At 31.8% G+C, this 27,944-nt stretch overlaps 1 protein-coding gene across 1 annotated transcript; it reads right to left on the bottom strand.

Moving 5' to 3' along the window:
* Window positions 1–943: 943 nt before the first annotated feature.
* LOC134717716 (GTPase IMAP family member 4-like) lies at window positions 944–23,966 on the bottom strand. Its single transcript, XM_063580209.1, has 9 exons — window positions 23,921–23,966; window positions 21,657–21,682; window positions 19,840–20,359; window positions 7,902–7,961; window positions 7,169–7,228; window positions 5,082–5,141; window positions 4,346–4,405; window positions 2,894–2,953; window positions 944–1,023 (listed from the first exon to the last, which is right to left on the bottom strand). Exons 1-9 carry the CDS (start codon window positions 23,964–23,966, stop codon window positions 944–946), a joined length of 972 nt encoding a protein of 323 aa, XP_063436279.1.
* Between the last annotated feature and the right edge of the window lie 3,978 nt (window positions 23,967–27,944).

The raw sequence follows: 27,944 nt of genomic DNA, 5'->3' as shown, positions 1-27,944 counted from the left end.
GGAGTGGTGTAGCAGTACAAAATAAGAACAAACTATAAAAGTCATTTAAAAAGGGCAGAAATGTATCTAGTGTCTTTTTGTTGTTGGGATGTACAAGTACCCGGCCACGTCCACTTGTAGTTTTGTCCATCTGATGAGTTACGCCTTTTTGATATTTCCTTCTTATGTTGCCCTTTGATCACTATAAACCACTTTTCCAAAGCTTCTTATGTATTTTTTTAGATTGGAGGGCACATAAGCCATGTTGTTAAAATACGAAGTACTTGTTTTTGTTTTACCAAACTTGAAATGAATATCACCTTCTTTTTTTTTTACCAAACTTAAAATGAATAACACCTTCTTTTTTTAAATCTAGATAAACTAGCCAAAAAAAGCGAGAAATTGGCAGAATTCAACATAGAAAGCAATGGGAGTATATGTTAGTGATTTTCTTCCTAGTAATACCTTACAATAACAATGAATAAAGCTCAGAGTTATTAAAAAATATTATCAAGAAAACAGTCAATAATTCTACAAAATTTGAATTTATGTGGATAATAATTCTGTTTGACAATAAATAAAAACATATATATAACAAAACGGGATAAATCCTGCTATGAATATAGTGTAACTTTTAATCAAAAGAATACCTACTATTACCGATTTACACTTTAATCATAATGTACATGACTGTCAAGAAAGAGAAAAACTGGCATCTAAGAACTCGCTAAGTAGGAATACTTGAATGTCTTTATTTTAACTGTTTTCAGATGTTTCGTATGAAAATTTGAATAAAAATACTGCAATCTTCTATTTGTTCATACGGTGTGAAAGTGTAGTGTAAAAAGTCGTAAAACCGTAACTCCCAACGAAATTTAAAATAACATCACATGGACACGATTTATCTCTAACATCTATAGTGGATATTAATTGATGTCAACTTTCATTTTAAGGTATAAAGAAATTATCTGTTCACAACATTACCTTTCTTTTTAATAGAAGTGTCTTTGACAGCAGTATTACCTTTCTCAGAAATATCATCTCCTGAAGTAGAAAGAATTACTACAAAACTATGACCGCCTCACTTTAGTCTTCCAAAGTAATTTTGTTTGTAAATTAATGTTTCCCTTCTTTTCTTAAATTATATGATTGCAAAAAATCAAATAAAAAAAAATCAATGCATTTAAAAAAGAGTAGTGTTATTGTCATAAACAGGATAGCAATATAATACAATTACACTGAAGTACAGTTTTTATAATATTTAAGTAAATATAATAAATGATAATAAAAAATACGGTCTTAAACAGAATAATAAATATTTATAGATTATTTATGTTTTGTTAAACGAGATGCGTTTTCTCATTCTCATCTCATCGAAGGGCGGAGCCCTGAGATGAGATGAGAATGAGAAAATGCATCGAGTTTAACAAAACATAAATAATCTATTTATCGCTATTATTTGTATTTTCGAATATCATTTAATTTAAATTTCAGTAAACAAAAGTATCTTATACGATGATAATGAATTTTCTTTTGTGGTACTATTTTTTTTGGCGTAGGCTTATTTGATATAAATATGTAGTCGCTCAGGAAGTTCATTCATTTGAAAAAAGAAGTCTCATCTGACCATCCGGCGTGTTCAAATAAGGCGAGGACCATTTTCACTGTTGATAAGCTGTAATTCGGTGTTTCTACGTTTCAAAATGAAGTGAACGGTTGAATATATAATGTATTTTCAAAGCAGACGAAGAAATAATCATGAATGAAGAAATGGCACGGACATGCAGACAGACCTACGATGATTTGTTTGAAGTAGACTAATGTTAAAAAAAGGAAATTTTCTATCTGTTAAAACATGATTTTATTACATTTAATAACTTCCAATAAATTATTTAACGGCGAAATTCACGGTAAAATATTAAAACGAGAAATCATCTTTGACATTTCAGCGCAGTCTTCCGATAACATGGTTTTGTATAGTTCCGGCTAATCTTTTCTGATTGGCCGACACTCTAGCGAATGAATTAGATTAATACGCTGTCGCTAAGGACCTTAGAAACTAGCGATAATTTTCATTCTCACTCTACACGAGTGATATGAAAATTATCACAAAAAAACATCAAAGGAAAAATACAGATAATAGCGATAATGAAAATTATCGACAAAAGCTGATTTAATCACGACCAATATGACATACAAAATCACATTTGTTACTTTGCAGGTGAGGTGATTAGGGGTTAAAACAGAAGTTTGTCTTTCCGATGACCCTGGCTTTCTTGACTGAACGTATAGAACCACTCATCCGGCCCGTTGAGAAAAAACCCAAAGAAATAAGAATATTTCTTAAAAAACAGTTCCGAGGCATAGCTATGAATTTGTCAATTCGTTAAATATGTGGGTCGTTTTGGTATCATATGAATGCTAAAGAACTTACACTTTAACCTCCACTTAAAACAAGTATATGTCATTAGGATTGAGGGGTTATTAGCCATGTTGTTCAGAAAAAAAGTACTTGTTTTTGTAAAACCAAACTTCCCGGAACCAGTGCGTTATAATATGCACATATAGGCAGGATGAAAAATTCAGCACAAGACAGGCTGAGGAGTTGAAATTATGATCAATATATAAAAAAACGAGAAATAATTGTACTAAATGGAATGCATGCGGATTTCTTTTTTCTGTTTGACAATTAATAAAAACATATAACAAAACAACATGAATTTCCTTTTAATATTGAGTAACATGTACCAATCAGCTTTCATACCACTGTTGATTTACACTTTAATCATTATGTACATGATTGTTTTGTACCATAATTTTGTGTTTGCAAAGTGTGTAAGCCATTTTTAAACTGGTTACAAACTGTTGTTTCTCCAGGTTGCACTCTCTGTATATTATATTTACACAACGTTACCTTTCATTGCAAGAGAGGTTTCTCCGACAGCAGTGTTACCTTTCTCAGAAATGTCATCTCCTGAAGTAAAAAAAGGACTACAAAACTATGACCGCCTCACTTAGGTCTCTCAAAGGTGTTTTTGTATTTTCTGCTAATAAGTGTATCTTTCCTTTTCTTAAATTTGTATAATTGCAAACAACATATGAAATATTTAAAACTCAAAGGCACTTTAAAAAGGGGAAGTAAAAAAAAATGACAAAACCAACCGCTATCATTTTACAAAATAAGTAAAAACAACAGCTTTATTCCTGATGTTAAAGTATTATTGGAAAAAAAAACCGAAGTAATATTGAATTATGAAATCGCCAAAAGCTAATTTTAGTAAAGCCTATGAGACGTACATAATCTCAATGTTTTGATGACAAAATTAAGCTTTGTACGATGACCCTGGCTTTCTTGACTGAATGTATAACACCACTCATTCCGGCCCGTTGAGAAAAAACATATAAGAAATAAGAACATTTCTTAACAAAACAGTTCCGAGGCATAGCTATGAATTTGTCAATTCGTTAAATATTTGGGTCGTTTTGGTATCATATGAATTCTAAAGAACTTACACTTTAACCTCCACTTAATACAAGTATATGTCAATAGGATTGAGGGGTTATTAGCCATGTTGTTCAGACAAAAGTACTTGTTTTTGTAAAACCAAACTTCCCGGAACCAGTGCGTTCTTATATGCACATAAAGGCACGATGACAAATTCAGCACAAGACAGAACAAGTTCTAGTTTTGACGTGAAATGACCGCCCCTTTTTTTAAATTAAGACATAGTAGCCAGTAATGCTTGAAGTTGCAGAATTTAACATAGAAACGATTCGGATATGTATTATAGATGTTATCCGTAATAAAACTTGTGCGCTTCAATATAGCCTGAGGAATTGAAATTATGATCAATATATAAAAAAAACGGAAAATACTTCTACTAAATGGAATTCAGGCGGATTTCTTTTTTCTGTTTGACAATTAATTAAAACATATAACAAAACAAGATGAATTTCCTTTTAATATTGAGTAACATGTACCCATCAGCTTTCATACCACTGTTGATTTACACTTTAATCATTATGTACATGACTGTTTTTTAACATAATTTTGTGTTTGCAAAGTGTGTAAAGGAGAGACGAAAGATACCAAAGAGACAGTCAAACTCGTAAATCTAAAACAAACTGACAACGCCATGGCTAAAAATGAAAAAGACAAACAGAAAAACAATAGTACACATGACACAACATAGAAAACTAAATAATAAACAACACGAAACCCACCAAAAACTAGGGGTGATCTCATGTGCTCAGGAAGGGTAAGCATATCCTGCTCCACATGCGGCACCCGTCCATTTTTAAACTGGTTACAAACTGTTGTTTCTCCAGTTTGCACTCTCTGTAAATTATATTTACACAATGTTACCTTTCATTGCAAGAGAGGTTTCTCCGACAGCAGTGTTACCTTTCTCAGAAATGTCATCTCCTGAAGTAAAAAAAAAAGGACTACAAAACTATGACCGCCTCACTTAGGTCTCCCAATGGTGTTTTTGTATTTTCTGCTAATAAGTGTATCTTTTCTTTTCTTAAATTTGTATAATTGCAAACAACATATGAAATATTTAAAACTCAAAGGCACTTTAAAAAGGGGAAGTAAAAAAAAATGACAAAACCAACCGCTATCATTTTACAAAATAAGTAAAAACAACAGCTTTATTCCTGATGTTAAAGTATTGTTGGAAAGAAAAACCGAAGTAGTATTGAATTATTAAATCGACAAACGCTAATTGTAGTAAAGCCTATGAGACGTACATAATCTCAATGTTTTGATGACCAAATTAAGCTTTGCACGAGTGACAGCACATTTAACTGATATGAGATGTTACGCATGCAAATTGCCATAAATAATTAAAACTTTTGTTATTTAATATTATGTGAAAGTGTAACGTAAGGTGTCGAGAACAGAATTGTCAACGAAATTTACAGGCCACCACAGGAAAAAGACAGGCGTATATAACCGTCGTTAAAATATCATTAATCAATTTCAAAAGATACAAAATCTTGTATAAATTCTACCAAATATTCAATGACATTACAATATGTTGATGGTAATTATTATTATGGAATAACGATATTAAGAGATTAATTATTTAAAACCTTACCTTTCAACTCTAAAAAAGGTTCATAGACATCGTTGTCACCATTCTGGGAAATGCCATCTCCTGAATTAGAAAATTACTTCCAAACTCAAAATACCGCATTAAGATCTTCGTAAAAAGTCCAATTTGTTTTTGCTTTTTTTATTTTATTAATGTTTCCTTTCATTTCCCATGTTTTTGTTTTCGTGCAATCGGGGACAGTGGCGGATCCTGAATTTTTCAAAATTGGGGCCCACAGACTGCCTAAGAGAGGGCCCGCTCCGGTAACGCTTCAGTGAATCCCAATATAAGCAACCAAATTTCTCTCAGAAAAGAGGGGGCCCGGGCCCTCTGCCCCCCTAAATCCACATCTGAAGGGCTAATGTTATTGGTCTCATCTGTTTTGTGTCTCATGAGATTGCTAATATTGTGTAAAGAGCTGTGCTATGACGATGTGATACCAAAGTCCCCTTAGCCTTTTTAGCTCGTTTAAATATTTTAAATGAAAGTATATGATCAACTAGAAACACTATGATCACTGTATAATAGGACCCCTCTTACCCCCACAAATCGGACATGATGAAAGTAGTGGTACGCATTGACACACCACATTTACAAATTTAGAACTTTTTGGCTACCTCAAGTTTAATTTAGTTTGTGAACTCGATTTTTGGCAAAACAAAATTCTATAAATGTCCAAAGTGTGAAATTGGCCATGGTCTATGTTTTTTAAAACTATTAAAGTTCCATGACTACGCAATGTCATATCAGAAGTTTATATGAAACAAATGGGATATTATGCCAATAGATGAAAACAAGTCGCAAAAGCTTGCTAAAAGCTGTTGAATGTTTTTTTGGAACACTAGAAATACCCCCCTTTTTGCTATAGTCCTAATACTCTTAAAGTGGGACTTTTGAACATTTATATAAACGATTCCCGAAATCGTCCAAAGCAGTTATGAGTTATATAAGAAAAATTATAATATTGAATTATTAAATCGCCAAAAGCTAATTTTAGTAAAGCCTATGAGACGTACATAATCTCAATGTTTTGATGACATAATTAAGCTTTGTACGATGACCCTGGCTTTCTTGACTGAATGTATAACACCACTCATTCCGGCCCGTTGAGAAAAAACATAATATAAGAAATAAGAATATTTCTTAACAAAACAGTTCCGAGGCATAGCTATGAATTTGTCAATTCGTTAAATATTTGGGTCGTTTTGGTATCATATGAATTCTAAAGAACTTACACTTTAACCTTCACTTAAAACAAGTATATGTCAATAGGATTGAGGGGTTATTAGCCATGTTGTTCAGAAAAAAAGTACTTGTTTTTGTAAAACCAAACTTCCCGGAACCAGTGCATTCTTATATGCACATAAAGGCACGATGACAAATTCAGCACAAGACAGGACAAGTTCTAGTGTTGACGTGAAATGACCGCCACTTTTTTTAAATTAAGACATAGTAACCAGTAATGCTTGAATTTGCAGAATTTAACATAGAAACGATTCGGATATGTATTATAGATGTTATCCGTAATAAAACTTGTGCGCTTCAATATAGCCTGAGGAATTGAAATTATGATCAATATATAAAAAAAACGGAAAATACTTCTACTAAATGGAATTCAGGCGGATTTCTTTTTTCTGTTTGACAATTAATTAAAACATATAACAAAACAAGATGAATTTCCTTTTAATATTGAGTAACATGTACCCATCAGCTTTCATACCACTGTTGATTTACACTTTAATCATTATGTACATGACTGTTTTTTTAACATAATTTTGTGTTTGCAAAGTGTGTAAAGGAGAGACGAAAGATACCAAAGAGACAGTCAAACTCGTAAATCTAAAACAAACTGACAACGCCATGGCTAAAAATGAAAAAGACAAACAGAAAAACAATAGTACACATGACACAACATAGAAAACTAAATAATAAACAACACGAAACCCACCAAAAACTAGGGGTGATCTCAGGTGCTCAGGAAGGGTAAGCATATCCTGCTCCACATGCGACACCCGTCCATTTTTAAACTGGTTACAAACTGTTGTTTCTCCAGTTTGCACTCTCTGTAAATTATATTTACACAATGTTACCTTTCATTGCAAGAGAGGTTTCTCCGACAGCAGTGTTACCTTTCTCAGAAATGTCATCTCCTGAAGTAAAAAAAAGGACTACAAAACTATGACCGCCTCACTTAGGTCTCACAATGGTGTTTTTGTATTTTCTGCTAATAAGTGTATCTTTCCTTTTCTTAAATTTGTATAATTGCAAACAACATATGAAATATTTAAAACTCAAAGGCACTTTAAAAAGGGGAAGTAAAAAAACTGACAAAACCAACCGCTATCATTTTACAAAATAAGTAAAAACAACAGCTGTATTCCTGATGTTAAAGTATTGTTGGAAAGAAAAACCGAAGTAATATTGAATTATTAAATCGACAAACGCTAATTTTAGTAAAGCCTATGAGACGTACATAATCTCAATGTTTTGATGACCAAATTAAGCTTTGCACGAGTGACAGCACATTTAACTGATATGAGATGTTACGCATGCAAATTGCCATAAATAGTTAAAACTTTTGTTAATTAATATTATGTGAAAGTGTAACGTAAGGTGTCGAGAACAGAATTGTCAACGAAATTTACAGGCCACCACAGGAAAAAGACAGGCGTATATAACCGTCGTTAAAATATCATTAATCAATTTCAAAAGATACAAAATCTTGTATAAATTTTACCAAATATTCAATGACATTACAATATGTTGATGGTAATTATTATTATGGAATAACGATATTAAGAGATTAATTATTTAAAACCTTACCTTTCAACTCTAGAAAAGGTTCATAGACATCGTTGTCACCATTCTGGGAAATGCCATCTCCTGAATTAGAAAATTACTTCCAAACTCAAAATACCGCATTAAGATCTTCGTAAAAAGTCCAATTTGTTTTTGCTTTTTTTATTTTATTAATGTTTCCTTTCATTTCTCATGTTTTTGTTTTCGTGCAATCGGGGACAGTGGCGGATCCTGAATTTTTCAAAATTGGGGGCCCACTGACTGCCTAAGAGAGGGCCCGCTCCGGTAACGCTTCAGTGAATCCCAATATAAGCAACAAAATTTTTCTCAGAAAAGAGGGGGCCCGGGCCCTCTGCCCCCCCTAAATCCACCTCTGAAGGGCTAATGTTATTGGTCTCATCTGTTTTGTGTTTCATGAGATTGCTAATATTGTGTAAAGAGCTGTGCTATGACGATGTGATACCAAAGTCCCCTTAGCCTTTTTAGCTCGTAAAAATATTTTAAATGAAAGTATATGATCAACTAGAAACACTATGATCACTGTATAATAGGACCCCTCTTACCCCCACAAATCGGACATGATGAAAGTAGTGGTACGCATTGACACACCACATTTACAAATTTAGAACTTTTTGGCTACCTCAAGTTTAATTTAGTTTGTGAACTCGATTTTTGGCAAAACAAAATTCTATAAATGTCCAAAGTGTGAAATTGGCCATGGTCTATGTTTTTTAAAACTATTAAAGTTCCATGACTACGCAATGTCATATCAGAAGTTTATATGAAACAAATGGGATATTATGCCAATAGATGAAAACAAGTCGCAAAAGCTTGCTAAAAGCTGTTGAATGTTTTTTTGGAACACTAGAAATACCCCCCTTTTTGCTATAGTCCTAATACTCTTAAAGTGGGACTTTTGAACATTTATATAAACGATTCCCGAAATCGTCCAAAGCAGTTATGAGTTATATAAGAAAAACTGAAAAATTCCCTATGTTTTCTTACTCAGACACGTAAAATCTAAAATTTATAAATATCAAAGGAGAATTCAAGACAATAGATATAAACAATTCACAATAATTTCATGAAAATAGCGGAAAGACATTTTGAGTTATTGTTCGACATGTTGACGACAGACGGACGGATCTACGGGCGGACAGACAGACGATAGATGGACAATGATATACAATAATATTGTAATCGGGCGTATACCATTGAAATACAACACAAAGTATTGAACAAAAATTCTGAATATGAAATGAACCATCTGAAGATAGAAATGAAATGACTTCATATATTATTTTGCAATTGCTTACGGATGAATTTAGAAAAAATAATAGATATCAATAAATCGTATGGATATTTAAAAAAAAAACATAATGACACATCGATTAGCATATTGATAAATATATGGCAAAAGAGTACAAAAACACATAATCAAGTACACACACATGTTTGAAAGTCGGCATTAGTGAACGGACAGAAAGTTACAAATAGAAAATAAAAAATCTACAAAACGAAATGTATAGTTTGCAAATATCTTACCAATCTTTGTATGGCATCTGTTCATTTAGAAGTACTAGAAAACACCATTATCATTGTTCAATGAAGATTTATAAAAATGTCATCGTACGCGGATATTATAAAGTCAATTTGAACTTGTTTGTTTTCTAATTATTTAAGTAGAAAAAAATGTTGTTTTAATGTACGTAATTTGAATATACCAACTTGCTGGACATTCGTATCATTTATCAGGATTCTATAAATAGCTGTATATCTTTGATAGTACAAATGTATATGGAATTCTAGCGACCCTAATCTGTCCTTTTCTAAATTAAGATATTTCAGTTTTACAATGGAATTCTGCACTACAATTTACGACAAAATTGACGATTTTCGTTCCCTGTTGTTAAATTATCCTTTTTATGATGGTACCATCTTCCAGTGTTTGTATATCACATCTCATTCATTATGCCTGTGTCTCTTGTAACACTTTGTATTTTAATGAAATAATCTGCGTATTCCTGGTGAATTATTAAGTCAGGGATATCGTAACCACAACTTACCTAAAACCTTTCCTAAATTCTTTCTTAGATATAGAGAATTGGTTTTGAAATTTGGTTGTAACTGTCAAAAACTTATTTCATACGGGATAGCGCATCCTTATATTCACGGAATTGTTGTTTACTAACCCCGGCAACTTGGAAACGATCCAGGTTAACTTATCGATCCTTAAAATTAACTTCGAATATCGTTTTTATTGCTATTAGTATGTTTTTTGGTATCAGTGGAGTAAAAGGCAACCAAATATCATGTTAACAAACATATGTCCATTCATGGTTCATACGATCTGTCGATACCTGTATCTTGACATTGCACAAGGACATTATTTTTCCCCACTTTTATGGCCGTGTTCACAATGACCTAAACTCGGTGTTGTGTTAGTGTAACTCACACATTAGCTAAACATAATTACGTTTCCGTTGATACATGCAGTCGGTAGTCGATGTAGATCTTGTGCAGGTTAAATGTACACAAAACTAGGCATTCAGAACTTTGATTTTCCCATATACATTTTAAATTTTTTATATAGAATTGATACTTATAACACTTATTAATAAAATTCTTAACCGAAATATTTGTCTAAATTTGATATATGTATTTGTTATAAAAACACTCCAAGTAGCCTTATTAACCCCAAATCAAGACCCATCCATCATCATTGCCGAGAACATAATTCATTTGAAAAGGTCTTCCCGAATCGACTGGACAGAAATATTTGCCACTGGTTTTTACTCAAACAACAATTCACTCGTAAATGCATTACTGACAAAGGGTGAGGTTATTTGCTTGTTTGTGTAGTATTTCAGACCCCTTAAAATACAATTAGAAATAAAAAAAAAAACATTGCCCCCTCGCTTTGCAAAATACTCCTTGGAGAAAAAAAAATAACATTTGAAATAAACAGAAAAGATAGAAATGTAGTGATCCTTAACATCGCAATTCTTTGTCTTCGTCTGTAAGCACGATGATGCAGCCTACGCTTTTAATACGTAGTCGAGACATATTTAAACTATTGACAATCATCTAAAATGACTTTCTTAAAAAAGACCACTTTACTTAAAATACAAGGGGGGTCCTGAGTCAGAATTAATCTCGCGCGAAAGTTTATATTTATTTTATTTTTTCGATGGTACCAATTTAATACTGAACACTGTAATATATGGGGCAACTTTGGATTCAGAATATTTGTTCTAATCACCAATATGACCCGATCAATATAAAAAAGAAGATGTGGTATGATTGCCAATGAGACAATTATCCACAAAAGACAAAAATGACCAGTTGTGGAAAAATCCATCCCCCCTTTTTCTTAAGTCAAGTGGTCGTTCCCTAACTGCTAGAAAAGTTGTTCGAGGAATTTGAATTCCCGGCCTATGACGCCTTTACACCAAGTTCACTGGATGTGTACTATAGTTTTAAATTTATTTTCATTAGTTACTTGGTTTATAAATAGCTTTCAATACGTTGTTTACAGACTAAAATATCTGTTTTATGACCCAAGAGTAAAGGATTTTTCTCTTTTTGTTTGCCCATGGGGTCTTAAATTTGCAAAATAACTCTCCACTTTATTTAATATTTAGTACATATATATGTTCAAACACACTACTGTTAGCTTTCCTGAAGTATGTTTGTATCTCTAGCATGTATGTTTATGCCGCGGTCACATGAAACCACATTCAGTTGTTACGGCTTATGTTTGGGGTTTCGACAGAATTTATGCTGAGTTTTCATAGTAAAGGCCAAGGATTTGTTGAAATTCTAAATGTTCTCTTTTTTCACCCAAGATAGGTTGCATTTCTGTAAATATAGACAATGGAATTACCATAGGAACTTCTTTTACGGCTAAAACTTTTCGGAATTTGTGTGCATCAATGCTCTTCAACTTCGTTTTCTATTTGTCCTTTTAAGCGTTTTTTTTTTTATTCGAGTGTCACTGATGAGTCTTTTGTAGACGAAACGCGGGTCTATCGTAAATATAAATGTTTAATCCTGGTATCAGTGATGAGTTCATTTGCCAATACTGAATCGATGCCACTACTGGAGGAGATTTATTTCCCCGAGGGTATCCCCAGCCCAGTAGTCAGCACTTCTGTGTTGACCTGAGTGTTCATGGATATGTTCATAATTTTAAATTAACTGTTAACAAAACTTAAATGTTTTAAAAAATAATGTTTTTCTACCTCAAGAGTAGATTACCTTGGCTGTATTTGCCAGAACATTAATGAAATGTGGTCCTTAGTGCTCGTCACCGTCGTATTCGATTTGGCCATTTTAAACATTTTACGACTCCAGCGTCGCCGATGAGTCTTTTAAAGACGAAACGCGCGTCTGGCGTAAATATAAACATTTAATCGTGGAATCTATGAGTTTATTTATTAACTGTATTTAGTTTTTAATATGAAGTTTCGGAAAAAATATATCCCAGAATGAAAAGTTTATGAACACTACTGTGTTTTTCAAAGGTCAAAATATAGGACTGTGCGGCATGTTTTTTACATTTATATGTCATGCACTTCTCAGAGTTTAAATTTATATTAAAATTCTGTTATTCCCCTACCTTAGAATTCAATGCTAGCGCTATGTATGTTTTTTTGTAATTGGTAACATTCCAAAGTTATATCTTTATGAAATATCTATGATTATTATATATATCCCCAAAAGAAGCGTGGTTTGTGAAAAGCTGTATTCACAAAGTGAAATCTTAAGGATGTTGATTACTGTTGTTTTCATGTTTTATCATATTTTCATATTCCTTTAGTTTAAAGTCATAAGAAACCTCAAATAAAAATAAATAATGCATATGTTTTTTATAACTCAATGGATAGTTGTCATTGTAATACTTATGTACATATACTTTTTTCTGAAGAAAATTCTCTAATTTATTCATATTTAGAAGAAGTTTACTTTATTTGAATTGCTTCCTTCCAGCAAGCAATTCCCCCGATATATTTTCCGTATGCAAGGTGACCTCAGTGTGACCCATCTCGTAAAAATCCGGTGACCACAATACGCATGGATGTCCTTAAAATAAACTTTTATCTGAATTCACATGTTAAACACGTGCTCAAATTCCATGCTTTTTTGTTTATTTTTCGTCAATTGTTGACAAACAGGTGACAATCGTTAAACTTCGGCTTCAAAACACGAACTTTAATTACCTGCCATATTTTCACAACAACACTGACCGATTGAAAAAAAAATTGACGATTATACGAAATTTACACGAAAAAAATGATAAATTCGAGCACAGAAGACTAAGTTTATGATGTTTGTATGCATTGGTTTAAGAATTGGAAGAACATTATTTTTCACCGGTCACTCGTTTCTTATGACTTTAAACATATCGTTCCCACTGACACCTGCTTTTCTTTCTATAACTTCATAACATTTGGTGTCCGACACGATTTTTGAAATAGAAAAAAACATTTTCATGGATCCCTAAATAAACAAAAGTTTCTCTATTAAATGTAATAAAAATATAGAGAGAATCCATTCTCGCAATTTTCAATTGCTAATATCTCAAAAACAAGGACAGGCACCTGCCATTTTTTTCTGCTTTTTCATTTCCGTATTTCTCATACTAGCAATTCATAACAGTCTATTAAAATACTTGTTAATTTAAAATAGAGGAGCGAACATCCGTACTTTCCTACTAGAGATTGTTATCTAATGAATGAAACAGTTGCACTCTTTTTTTCCGCTTTTTTTACTTATTTTTTAGTTGGTTAAAGATTTACAAAACGGTTATTGATGCGTTTAAAATTACGTAACGTTAAAACAGTAAAGGGAGCAAGACTTTTATTGAAATTAATTGTACCCTCGGCATGATCCAGACTAAAATTGCATCACAATAGACTGGTAAATATACAATTTTCAATTTCTTCTTTAAAATTGTTTATATAATATAAAAAAGAAGATGTGGTATTATATAAAGCTATATTAAAAGAGAGCCGTGGTGTAGTGGTTAGTGCATCGGACTACTAACACAAAGGTTCCTGGTTCGATTCCCGTCTGGGATGAAAATTCAGGGGCTCAATTTTCGGCTCTCCCTTGACACCATTTGCGAGTATTGTCTTTAGGAAACGATGGTAGTCCGTCGAAAGGGGACGATAAATGGCCGACCCGTGTTAAGATAGAGCCATATCTTCTGCACGTTAAAGACACCCTTGTAGATTTCGAAAAATAGTAGGATAATGTCGCTACATGGAAGCACTCGCACCCGCAAAGTGGAAAGGGATTAATATAAGTTGCAAAACTTGTTTTCCAATCCACTATAAATAAATATGTTTAAATTAAATAAATCTATAACTTGGTGAATATGTTTTTTGTGTTATAATGAACATATTAATATAATAAGTAAAAAATCTCGACGGTTTCCTTGAATGATAAATGATAAATGTGTCTAGATAAAAAAAAACTGTTATATATAGAATATAGGACTTTTTGTTTTTTATACTGTCGTTTTCGCGATAAAGTAACAGGTGAGCCCGAAAAGTTCTTTATAATCCTTATTGGTAATTCATTGTAATTGTGGAAATAGAAAATCACATTAATAATATAGAACATAACGAACGAACTGCTTTATCGCGTCGAATCCCAATTGATATTACATGTAGCATAACGTCATTTGAAATTTTGTCACAATGCAGACAACATTGCGTTCTCATGCACAAAGATTGAACATTAATTATTGCATGCGTTTCATGGATTCTGCATTGAACATGACTTTCACAATGCCGAATACAATGGTAGCAAACCGTTTAGTCAAATGTCTTCGTTTTTCACAAAGCATATAATGATACGATAAGAATCAGCAGATGTATCATTGTTTTAGAAGTTCAAGTTAAATCTTTTACTTAGTTGGATGGACAATTTCCTTAAATATTACATGTATCTTGTCATGAGCGTTAATCCTTAAAACGATCACATTAATTTCAAATCGTTTTAAAAAATCACTATGTAAGCAGACATTAATTTAAAGGCAACGAAACTGTAAGCTGACTTTAAATTATCTCAATTATCTTGTTTATTTTCGACTCCATAATTATTTCAAACATTTTGACAGACGTCACTCAAATTTTGTCTACTTTCGCTTAGAATTCTTGTTTTTTTTCAAAGTCATGTCATTTATTTTTCAAACCTGAAACCCTGTATAGTTTTGACCCCAGGGTACCTTTTTTCAAAAGTTATCCTGTATCCACATTTGAATATGTTCGCATATTTGTTCGTCTATATATTGACAATGAAACCATATTTACTTAATTGTATATGATGGTCCCTTAAAAATGTTGAAAATGTGTACATTTCATTTTTCTAGCTTCTCTCGTGTGATAGCGGTATCTTTTTTGTCACTATTTATGTGTTGAGTCTAAAAAAGAATTGTAACACTTTATAATGACTAAACAGGTTAAACATACACTTCTCAAGAAATAGAAAAAGAAGACAACTTTGACCAGCTGCGGACTATGTATGAAAAAGACTTGAATAAATGAGTTATAGGTCCTTGTGAACAGAACGGAAAGCTATAAAAAAAATCATGACTACAAATAACGCAATTTTTTTAAGTCAATCAACATAGATAACTAATAAAGACTGATCATCACGAACTCGACCAAAAGCTGGGGTTGATCTCAAGAGCTAGGAAGACCAAATGCGACGCATGCTAGTTCATACCAGGTAATAAGTCTATTCGGTAGGTCACATTCGGGCAAAGAGGACGGGATTGTAGTTACGACAATTGGAATCTATCCGCTATCCTTGAAACAGAGCATTTATTATACTCCCAAAATAACACTGATATTCAGTCAAAAAATTCAATAGTGGATTTAGAGCACTTATGAGAAGAGCATATGATATTCTTACACTTTATGACCCAAATGGAGATTATGAAAATTTTGGAGGTATGAAATAAAGCTATGGGACTTTTTGACTTAGGTTTCAAGCCAAATGATCTTGACAAACTCAACGAATGTGACTTTGTGTGATACTAGAAGTAACATTATTGTACAGAAAGCTACATATTTTCTCCCCTTTTTTTATGTGTATAGAAACTTTTTTTATCAGCGAACAGTAAGTAATATCTTACACCCAAAATGACATGTTGAACCAGATTTTGTTATTTTCATATCAAAATATTTCGTTTTGGGTGGCAAGACCTTCAATTGTTCTCTGAATTTTATACAGTTTAAGCGCCTTTAAAATTCTGCTTAGACGATCAATTTTCTTTGTAAAAGTTATCTCCCCATACACTGTTTATCTTTTCTGTGAATATCTTTTTTAAATAAAACGATATCGACAAATCATTTACAGTAGTTATCTAGCCGTCAATATTTATCGGTATGTCCGTGTAACTCATACATAAAAACAAAAATTTTAATCAGTGTAAAAATAGCTATCTTAACACTGATGTAACCTTTTGGCTGATTATCTCCATTATTAGAAGTGAAAGAATATGTTTTAACTCATTGTAAAATATACTTTTCAGATGAAACTAGTATTGACATTATCTAAACTGGAGGAAGCAAATAATATTCTTTATTTCACAAAACAAAATGTCCTTGCAGTCATATACTTTGAACAGTAGTATTAGATATTCTTGTATTTGACATTAGAAGCGAAATATCTAATAATCTCCCTTATTTCAAGTTCAGGGAAAAACATAATACTCTTGGAATTTGTGTTGGGTTTAGCTGTTTTCTCATGCTCTAAATGTTTGTTTTTACATTGTTTATCTCATAAGCAAAAACACCAAGTGTAATCTTATTTGTAAAAACCTTTAATTGTTTCGTATAGATAAAGGCCAAAGTAGTTTACTGCTGTTCAGTAGTCTTGAATCGATAGAGCGAAAATATATATCCGGATTTTATGGCTAATTAAACCCGCTTATATGTTCATGTTACAAACACCGCTAAAATGACAATCATCGTGACAGAAAATAAAACAAATCAATTCAGGAACACTTAGGATACAGAAATACATAAATAAATTATGTAATAATAAATAATTTTATGTTTTTACTGTCTTCTGATTGGTTAAAAGTTTTATTTTCATTGTTGTCAATTATTATGGCGACACGCGCACTCTGACGTTGTGTATTCATACGCTAACATGTGTGTACGTTTTTATTGTTAAAATAAATAATATAAAAAGTTCTTTGAGCCTAATCTTTGATAGAAATTTATTTATAATGAATGGCAATAATTTATTTGGAATATATTGACCAATAAAATTATTTTTTGATTTTTCACATTTTACATTATCCGCTTCTGACTATGACAATGATACTAAAATGGAATTGTGGGTGTAACGATGCTGTTATTTGTATTTTCTGACCATTTAATAAACTGATTCACAGACACCTTATAAAATAAGTATAAAGGTTGAAAACGAAAATTCTTTGCATATTCAATTAATTTGAAAAAGTAAAATAACAAAAATACTGAACTCCAAGAAACATTCAAAACGGAAAAATTAAAAAACACTTCAAAAGATGGTAAACAACTGTAAAATTCCTGACTTGATACATAATTGTTTATGTAAATAAAATGGTAGATTAAAACTTGTTTTATAGCTAGGTAAAACTGACACTTGTATTAAAATTGCAAAAAAAATGCATAAAATTCAATTACATTGACAATAATGTGTGAACATATATACAAAAAAATGAAGGTACATCAGTCAACTTTGTTTTATAATTTTAATCATCATAAAAACCGACAATTATTTCAACAATGAAAAACGAAAATCCATATAGACAACGCACATTCGCAAAAAAAAATTAAAAAAATTATGATTGCACAATTACACAATAACGGGATTTATAAGTGTCAAGACACGTCAAATAGATATTACCAAAAAAGATTAGACAGTCAAAGTAACAATCTTTCAAAAAAAGACAAATAAAAAACAAAATAACAAGTAATTACGACGATAAACAACGTCAGTACCCAGAAACGATATTCTAAGACCATCTTGATTATTTGTGGCGTTGAAACGAAATATTTATCAACAAGGTTCAGGAATCCTCTGATTTTTTGTTAAGAATAATGACGATGGCATAAGCCTGGTGCACTCATATTTGCTCAGACACTGATGTCGTTTCACAAAGTCTGAATAGCAGCTGCAATCTCTTGAGTACTGAATGAATTGGGAAATGTATATCTCTTATGCAGGTGATGTAGTCATTCTGTTACTTAGATGGGGCAATTTATAATTTCAATGTTAAAATCGTCTTGTTTGTCATACTCATAGATTTTGGTACTAAGATGACCGTTTTGCGAAATCGAGGTATGAATCTACAAATACAAAAGCAAGCTGTGTCTTCTGTTTCTTTAATTTCTATTTCTGAAGAATATACCAATGGAACTCAATCAGAAAAGTTTGGATAAGTTAATAGAAAAAACATCATGAACATATCTTTAATGTGAAACTAATAATCTTCTTTCTTTGATCTTCAATTGTCTGAAAAACTCCAGCTCGTATGAACTTAAGAAGAGGTGGGTAGGGAAAGGTGAACAGATCGTTCCCATAGACATGAAAACTTGTTGACAAAGTCTACCTCCAATTTCAACAAATATGTTTTCAATAAAAAAAAACACCAGCATAACTAATCACTATGTGTGGCATGTTTTACCATTTTAATCACTTTTAAAAATGTAAGTCTTATGGTAACACAAAGTGATAAATTTAAAGCGTATATTTAACACTTTTATTGTGGATTAATTTTTTTTAGACGATTTTAAAATTCACATGGGGATTTGAGGTGTAAAGGCCTGAAATATCAAATGTCTAGTTAGAACTGATTTCCGAGATGTTAAATTATCCAGAAGTTCTTCGAAGTTTTTTAGGATCTGCATATGGTTAGGCTACCCAATTTAACAGTTTCAGTGTATTTCTGAAGTACCTCTTATTACTGAGGACACACTGTATATCAATCTAATAGACACTTAAATGAGCAATCAATGTACAATTGTTTATACGGAAGTTTTGGTATCCAGTACAAATAAGGTAAATGCTCCGACTTGCTGTTAACTTTTAACGTTGATTGAAGCCATGAAGGATTTGTGATCGATACGCTGAATTCTAATATTCCTTGTCAAATGATATGTTTTTGTACTATGTGGGATTACATGAGATCTCATCTATTACTAATTCTTTTTCAAGATTAACTCTCAAAGTTTTTTTGAAGCTTTGTTAGCTGGAACAATAACATACTGATCATGAAGAGACAATGGGAACTTTACAGCTTCTTTATCTCTGAAATCGGACTTGTGACGATCATTCTAGTTTTTTCAACTTATGAATTGGACGTTTTATCTGATACTTGATTAGTTTAAACCATTCTGACATAGTGTTCAGTTCAACTTCTTCTCGTTACGCCCATGCTCTGGTGTAGTTCACAATAATTATTTTGCAGTTATGGTTCCAACTGATGTTCTGGGGTTCTCTAAATTTAGGACCATGAGATATCATCTTTCCGAAATATTTATGTTGAATTATGTTAAAATCCCAAATAGTTACATGGCCAGAGGGGCTGTAAGAATAAGGCGAGTGGGACCAGTCACATGTAAGTGAATTTTTAAGTATTATTCTCATTTAATTACATGCAATGCTTTCATATATTTAAATACCTTAAAAGGTGCAATGTTTTTGGTGAAACTGTAGGATACAATATAAGCATACTGATTTTGAAAAACTCTATTTCACTTTATTGCTTTAAGAATAAAACACATTCCAACGGTTATCAAACATGCACATGGTATAATTATGTTCATTCTTATTTTTCTGTGGACATTCATGCTTGGTTGCGTTAATGAGTTACTGTTGTAGTATGATCTACTCAATTGCATCTTTTGAAAAAGAGAAAATAGTCTGATCATATTGTTTTCGTAGTCATTACCATCAAAACTGAGGACTGTGTATCTTTTTTCGCATCTGTTAATCAAATCAATTATATAGTCTGGCATGTCTTTCAAGTATTCCTCTAATGTGCAGTTATTTATAACGTCTGATATCTCACTGTCTGTGAATACTATAATGATTGATCTAAACATTTCTTCACCGAAAACATTAATCATTTCTTTAAGCGTGATTCGGTCTTCGTTCATTTGTCCTCGTAGAGGTAATACATATATTAGGGCATATTGTCCTGGTGAAACACAATCTACACTTTTCTTTAAATTTGACTTTACCTCGTCTGTCGTTAGATATGTATTAAACATGCCTGGGGTGTCAAAAACAACAGTTTTCATTCCATTTGTTATTGATATAGATTCGCCACGACGCAACTCTGTGGTGATGGACCTTTTGCTTGCTTTAGATGTAAAATATTTTTTATTTAGTATGGCATTAGCAGTAAAACTTATGCCGGTCCCAGTTTTTCCAATGACGACAAACTTCAGTGTTTTCTTTGAAAAATTCTAAAATAAATAAAATTTGTTCATTTAATGATGGATAAACCGTGTTTTTCATACAGCAGTGTTAAATCATTATATTGCAAAGTGCCAGATATGACCATTGTTTTGGTCAAATTGTCATCAGTTACAATCCTACTAATTTTTCATGTCGCTTTTTTCAAAATTTGAAAGTTGTCTTAACAATTTACAAATAGCGTTTTCATTTTTAAAAAGGCATGACTCAGAATCAAACTTATCCAATTATCATTCTTTAAGATTTTATCTCATGGACTAAAATAAAATTCATAAAATCTTTGGTTTTGAAAATTGGGACAAAGCTTGGAACAGCGATTTCATATACATGTATTTGTATTTATAATCAGATATAACTTATCAAAACTAGGGCCGTTAGAGCTTAATTTTTGACTGGCAACTATAAATGATTGTCAAACAGAAAACTATTATAAAACAACTTTGCCTTTTAAAACGTAGTACTTTTTTTACGATTCGTATAAATGGTTACATTGTACGTTGTACTTAGTTTTCAAATACTAGTAAATGAATTCGGCATTCATTGAAAAATTGAATATCAGATAGGTTATTGCAAAAACGAATAATCAGTATTTTGAAATATTTTTTGTTCTAGCATGCATTTAGCTTTGTTCATTTTTTAGAATTCTGATAAATCAGACAAAAAAATTTTTAAATTTTATTCAAAATAGATGTTTCGGTATTCAATATTTGCAAGCATTAAATCATAATATCAATGTCATACATTGTTAATCATTACAATTACAAGATTGATGATACATATACAGTCAATAATTGTTAATCCAAGGTAAAGAGGCAAAGAAATAATGCCTGTTGATCTATATACAGCAAGTATGAAAAAAAAAACAATATGTACAAGTATGGTTTTTATAGAAATTAACATTATTGAAACTTATAAACAAAGACAGTCTGTCTAATTTTCAGCTATTTTTTTTTTTTATGATACTGTATAAAATTTCATTGAGGACATTACACAAAAAATCATTTTACTGATTTTTGCCAGATATGATTATTAATTTTGACCCAAATTGAATTAATTGTTTCAGCAATGCAAGTTCATAAAATTGAAATTAACATGTTACACAGTCAACATGTGCTCACTTGAATTTCACATGAATCTCACATGAAAAGCACATGAAAAATTTCACGTGAGATTCACGTGAAATTGATGTGAGTGACATTTGCCTGTGTAAGACGAAAGTGTCTTTTATTTAAAAACAATAATTCAACATGCATTTGCTTTGTGTTCCATACTATGTATAATAATTACCTGTAATGTATTTTCATCTTTGATATCTACAATGTATAAAATCTTTCAAATCCAATAAAAACAAACGTGGTAGTATCAGTCAAAAAACGACTTTCCGTAGCATTGATATTGATTTACGAATAAATAGATATTTTCGTTGACAGTGCATTGCTTATTACGACATTAAAACGATAGGAAATTATAAAGTACTTGTACTTTGCAAACTTAGTTGGTACTACTAAATGCATATGTTGTCATTAAAAACAAACCTTACAGACAGTGGTATTATCTACAATGAATGTATTTTCTAAATGCTTTATAAATCTTGTTCATCGTTTTTCATCAGTGTTCAATACAATAATTATCTAATTAATCTGCTTCATATCTTGAACTCCTCCTCGATATTGAAACAAAGTGGACATTTTTAACAAAATCAGTGCGTAACGATTTCAACTTTCTACTTGACAAGCGTTTGGATATTCTTCGACTCATTGTGTGGCGTAAAAAAATCGCTATACAGTATGCCTTTTTAGATACGTGACAACTTTTTGACAGACGTTTCCCACAAGACAACATGAAGTTGTGCAGGACAAGCTGTAGTTCTTATTCTTTCTCTCAATTTTGCAAATCTACGTTAGATCTGCAAATTTGTTTAAGCAAAATTGTGTTCTGCCCCCAGCGGGAGTCAAACCCTTGCATCTGGACGTCGCGACAAGACCGCCTGTACTGTTTCCAGAGCCCTATACCATGCGAACAGAACAAATAGTAGATCCAATTATGTTTTTCCTCGTTGACGTTATATAAGTTTGCAACTTATTACATCATGTATAGTGGCAAGAAGATGGTTTACCTTGCATATCAGCTGGGATTTTTTGTCTGTCTTAAAAGATATTATTTATATTCTATAGATATAGGAAGATGTGGTGTGAGTGCCAATGAGACAACTCTCCATCCAAATAACAATTTAAAAATTAAACCATTATAGGTTAAAGTACGGCCTTCAACACGGAGCCTTGGCTCACACCGACCACGAAGCTGTAAAGGGCCCCAAAATTACTAGTGTAAAACCATTCAAACGGGAAAACCAACGGTCTAATATATATAAACAAAACGAGAAACGAGAAACACGTATATATTACATAAACAAACGACAACTACTGTAGAATAAAAAAAACTACTATACATGTCAAATATATAACAAGTTTACGACCAATGTTCCCGATTGGATTGTATATGGTTATACAGGGCTACCAATGTAATGCATATATAACTGTACTCCATCTCCGATTTATCCCAACAATGTTCCTCTATACATAGAAGACCCTGTAGATTCATCTCAAAAAGTAAACATTTTTTTCCAGATTTTAATATTTTATGTTTTACTTTGAAATTTGATGTTATGACTAAATATTGATAATGAGGACCGGTTGAAAAGAAAACTTTCCGACACAAGGGATCATTCAGGCTGTCCAATTGGGAAATGACCATGTTTTATAGTAGCATTCGAGCATACCTTGTAGACGAAGTCATAAATTTTAGTATTAACTCTGGATTCTAATTTTTGATATTGCATGCATAGATAATTATGATTCATTTGTTGATTCAATTGTCATGTTGTAATTTATTCTCGGTTACATTCAAATTTTATTGGTTTTTTTTAGCAATCTGACAACTAAAACAAGAGAAGCTAAAAAACAAAATGATTTTGTTATTTTATTTTTATTCTTATGCTGGGCGATACATTATATTAATATTTGTGAGCATCAAATTATAATATCAATGACATAAGCATTGTTAATTTTTTTTTTATATAAACAGCTAGGAAACATATTTAACAAACAAAGCGCTCTCGGCATATATAAACCATCTCAGACAACCTTAGTATTTGTCCTAAATTCATACAATTTTAACTCTTTGGGAATTGTTCAAGATTATAATTGCACTTTAAATGTTTTGAATTATCTCAAACTTATCGATGAGGTCAAATAAAACAGTTAGAAGGCAACCGTTAATGAATAATAAATAACATGAGTTATCACAAAAACCTACTCAGGTGACAAGTTGGAGGACACTAAAAAATATCATTGACACTTTACGTGCATGTGTTGTTTTTTTTTAGATTTACTGAGTGACGCAACAGCAATTTTTATATTGGTAGGGATTTATTTTAAGAAAGTTTGAAATTTGAGAAATTCTTGTGTGTTTTTCTTTCCCTTAATCCTACATAGGGAATACCCAGTTTTGCATCTTCCTGCACAGAAACAACACAGTAACATTTTACTTACCAGTTTGTTCCGAACGTATTGCACTAGGATCTCCTCCAGTTGCCATATCAGTTAGAATTAATTATACTGAAGATAAAAAAAAATAAACATAATAAAAATTATATAAAAATTAGGAGGAAGACAGAAAGGCAAAATTCGTTTGTCGGTCGATTTCTGTTCATCAGTGTTCCGTCTTTAACACAAGGAATTGAATAATCTACCCAAGCAATCCTTCTAAATGGGATTTTTTTATGACAGATTCGTATGATTGCAAAGCTCGTATCTATAATGAGTTTTCAAGAAAAAACTGTTTTTGTTTAAGCCATTACAAATAATTTCTTTCTCGTCTTCCTTTTTTGTCTTTTAACACAGAGTAAAAAGTTCAAGATATTATATACACGAAAAAACACACTACTATAAACCAGAATAAACCCCATTAGAAGGAGATTCAAACAAGCTAGAACAAATATATTCAAATTACTTACAAGAAAAATAGTTTTATAATTTTCTGTTTCTGACTGCATTACAACGTAATTATTTAAACATGTAAAAGCTACGTGTGATTTAAAATTTCGTAATCTCTACCTACCCTATGTTTTAAATCTAAATAAAACAGATTTATCCTATACCACGGCCTTTTGTAATAAAATATTTCGGTATCTTATCAAATATGTATACGTGCAAAGAACAGTATATGTTGTATAAGTGCTTGTGTCAAAACTTTAAACTTAAGCATAATTTTACGTTGAGAATGTCTTCAATATTTTACTGGGAGAGATCTCATTGATATTGTAAAAAAATGGATTAAATTTATTTAAGACATATAAATAAAATTAATGAACCATAGTTTGATAAATGGAAACTAAATGGGATATGGTCCTTACGTCGTAACTACAATCCCCTTCCCTTTCATGCATGTGACCTACCGAATTAGACTTTTTACCAGATTTGTTATCACATAAGCAACACGACGGGTGCCACATATGGAGCAGGATCTGCTTTCCCTTCCGGAGCACCTGTGATCACTCCTAGTTTTTGGTGGGGTTCGTGTTGTTTATTCTTTAGTTTTCTATGTTGTGCCATGTGTACTATGGTTTGTCTGTTTGTCTTTTTTTTCATTTTTAGCCATGGCGTTGTCAGTTTGATTTAGATTTATGTGTTTGACTGTCCCTTTGGTATCTTTCGTCCCTCTTTTAATGCAAGTCATCTTTTAACCTAACGTTACACAGGACATGTTATATAAGTCATGAAGATGGATATATATACTATTATTCGGTCAATATCAGCCCTCGAGCCATGCGGCTCTTGGGCTGATATTGAACCTAGGGCTGATAATACATGCGATATGAAAAATGCCATGTAATAATCTGATATTATCATATATGTGAGAAGAATTTTAATATTGACTTTCATAAAGAAAAAGCCAGATTTAACATATTCATGTGTTAGATATGTAAAAATCTTATTGAGTCACATTGAATAGTTTATTTGATTTTTGGTTGCTTGCTTAACGTCCAGTGGCAAATATTTCATGCATATTCAGGACGATAAACGCTGAATAGGAAATAATACTGTGACCTTCTTGTATTTATATTCGTCTTTATGTCAATTCTTAACTTTTTTTCTTATACATGTAGTGTATACCTACATGTATTACTCTATCAAATGATCAACAAATAAGATAGTTTTATATTCTATTGAATAACATTAATTAACGTAACTCAGAAAAGGGTCGGATGCGGAGGGTATATAATTATATCCTGATTATCTGTAAATAAAATGTATTGCTATTCAAAAGACAATCTTTCTGAATTTTTCATTCGATTCAATTAAAATTGTTTAAATGAATAACCACTTTTTTGCGATAGAAATGACATTACAAATAGGAAAAAAATACCCCTCCCCTTTTCCATAAACTAAGTGGTACAATACTAACAATGTGTCTTGTATTTGTCATACACCGTTATCGGATGGTAACAATATATTTGTGTCTTACTTCATGCAGTTACAGTAATATTTTTATTTTGTATGGATAATATTTTTTAAAAGCTTTATATCTAGATTTATTAGTGAGTTTTATTTCACATTCTATTAAAATGAGCCGTAGGGCGTATTAAAACATGAATGCATTAGAAAGGAATATCCCACTTTAGTGTTGTCGGTAAGATAGGATACTAGATTTTGCAAATCTTTATAAAAAATAATATTCTTTGACGGTATATAAGTCAGATAATGCATATTTTAAGATTTGTCTTGTCGTAGAACACACCCCTCGGTGTGTTCTACGACAAGAAAAACCTTAAAATATGCAGCATCTATAACTTATATAGGCGTAAAAAATCATTTTCACATGTGCAGATGTATATATTTATTAAATAAAATAGTAAAATAAGTTAAAAAGTTAACAGTTCCATTCAATCGATTTCATCCTTCCATTGGGACTCTTCATGATAACTGATATGGCGTCGTTATGGGCGACGTCGTTAATGAGGTTTGTGACGTTCAGTCATTGTTCGTTATTAAAAGTTTTCGGGATTTACTTTTGATCGGAACGTTGTGATGAAATAACGTTCCATCTCCTTTCGATAGGCTTCATCACGTTTGCATTTAAAAATGGGTATTATTTGAAAATGTTTTTTACCACAAGTGTCAAGATGCGCACTAATTAGCGAGTTTCTGTATTGTGGGTGCTTTATTTGTTCTTTATGAACTCGCACCCGTTCACAGAGGCTATTCCCGGTCTGTCCAATATAATTTTTATGACAACCAGGACAAGTGACGCAGTAAATAAGGTTTGTTGTCTTACAAGTCATATTGGCGTTTACATGAAATTTTCTGCCATCTTTAATTTTTTTTAATTTTTCCCGTTTCCAAATATTTCATATCTTGACCGCAAACACCGCATCCTGAATCTCCGCAAGATTTTATTTCAAAGTCACTAACCTTCGGTTCGAATCATGCTCTGGTTAAGTGTTTCTTTAAATTTTTAGGTTGTCTTCGGCTGTAGATCAAGTTTCCTTCCGGTATTAATTTTTTCATAGTTTTACCTTTCATGTAGAATCGGAAGGTTTAATTTTATTGTATTAAAAACGTTCGGTAGATACGGGTCATGTGTACTGTCGAACGGTATTTTCTTTAAGTTTTCATCCGTGTCTTTTACTTTCGGGGTTAGTAATTCTTGAAGTGTGAAAAGTTTTGGTTTTCGTATTCTACTTTCAATTAGTTCCTCTGGGTACATTTGTTGTGTCAAATAGCCTTTTAATTCCTTCAAACGTACCTCTCGAATGTTTTTGTCCGATACTATAGCACAAATTCGCCTGGCCATACATTAAGGTATATTTTGTTTTGTATGGGACGGATGACACGAATGAAAATTTAAGTATTGATGGGTGATGTGGATTTATAATAAATATCATTTGTTATTTGTATGCCTGATTTAAAGATGAGGGTATCCAAAAATGGTAGTTGTGTATCAATGGTTTCCATGGTGAATTTAATTGACGGATGTAAGGAGTTGATCAGATCTTTAAATTTGTATAAATTTTCTTCTGATCTGTTCCAAAATATTATGCAGTCATCTAAATATCTTTTCAAACATTGAATGATATAATCACTAAAATTTTTGTCGTTTTAGACAGATATGCGTTGATACATTTGTTGCTCTAAATATCCCATCACTAAATTGGCGTAGGTGGGAGCAACTTAAGTTCCCATGGCTCTACCTTTAATTTGTCTATATTTTTTTCCATCGAAATAAAATGTATTTTCTTCTAGCGCTATTTACATAGCATCTAGTATGAAGTTTGTTTTAAATCCACTGTCAATTTCATCCCGTTTTTCTTCGATCCATTATTTTACGGCTGTGAGACCAAGATCATGGGGAATATTTGTGTATAGACTTGTAACATCAAAACTTGTTAATAGTGTTTGAATGGTTGCTCTGTCTCGCCAACATACTGCATGCCACATCGACACTAAAGGAGGTATACATCATTCTGGGTTTTGCAAGTTACATTGCAAAATATAGTTTACACAAACCCAGTCG

The sequence above is a fragment of the Mytilus trossulus genome, chromosome 5, assembly GCF_036588685.1.
Source record: "Mytilus trossulus isolate FHL-02 chromosome 5, PNRI_Mtr1.1.1.hap1, whole genome shotgun sequence".
NCBI lineage: Eukaryota > Metazoa > Mollusca > Bivalvia > Mytilida > Mytilidae > Mytilus > Mytilus trossulus.
This window is presented reverse-complemented; position numbering and strand designations above follow the sequence as displayed.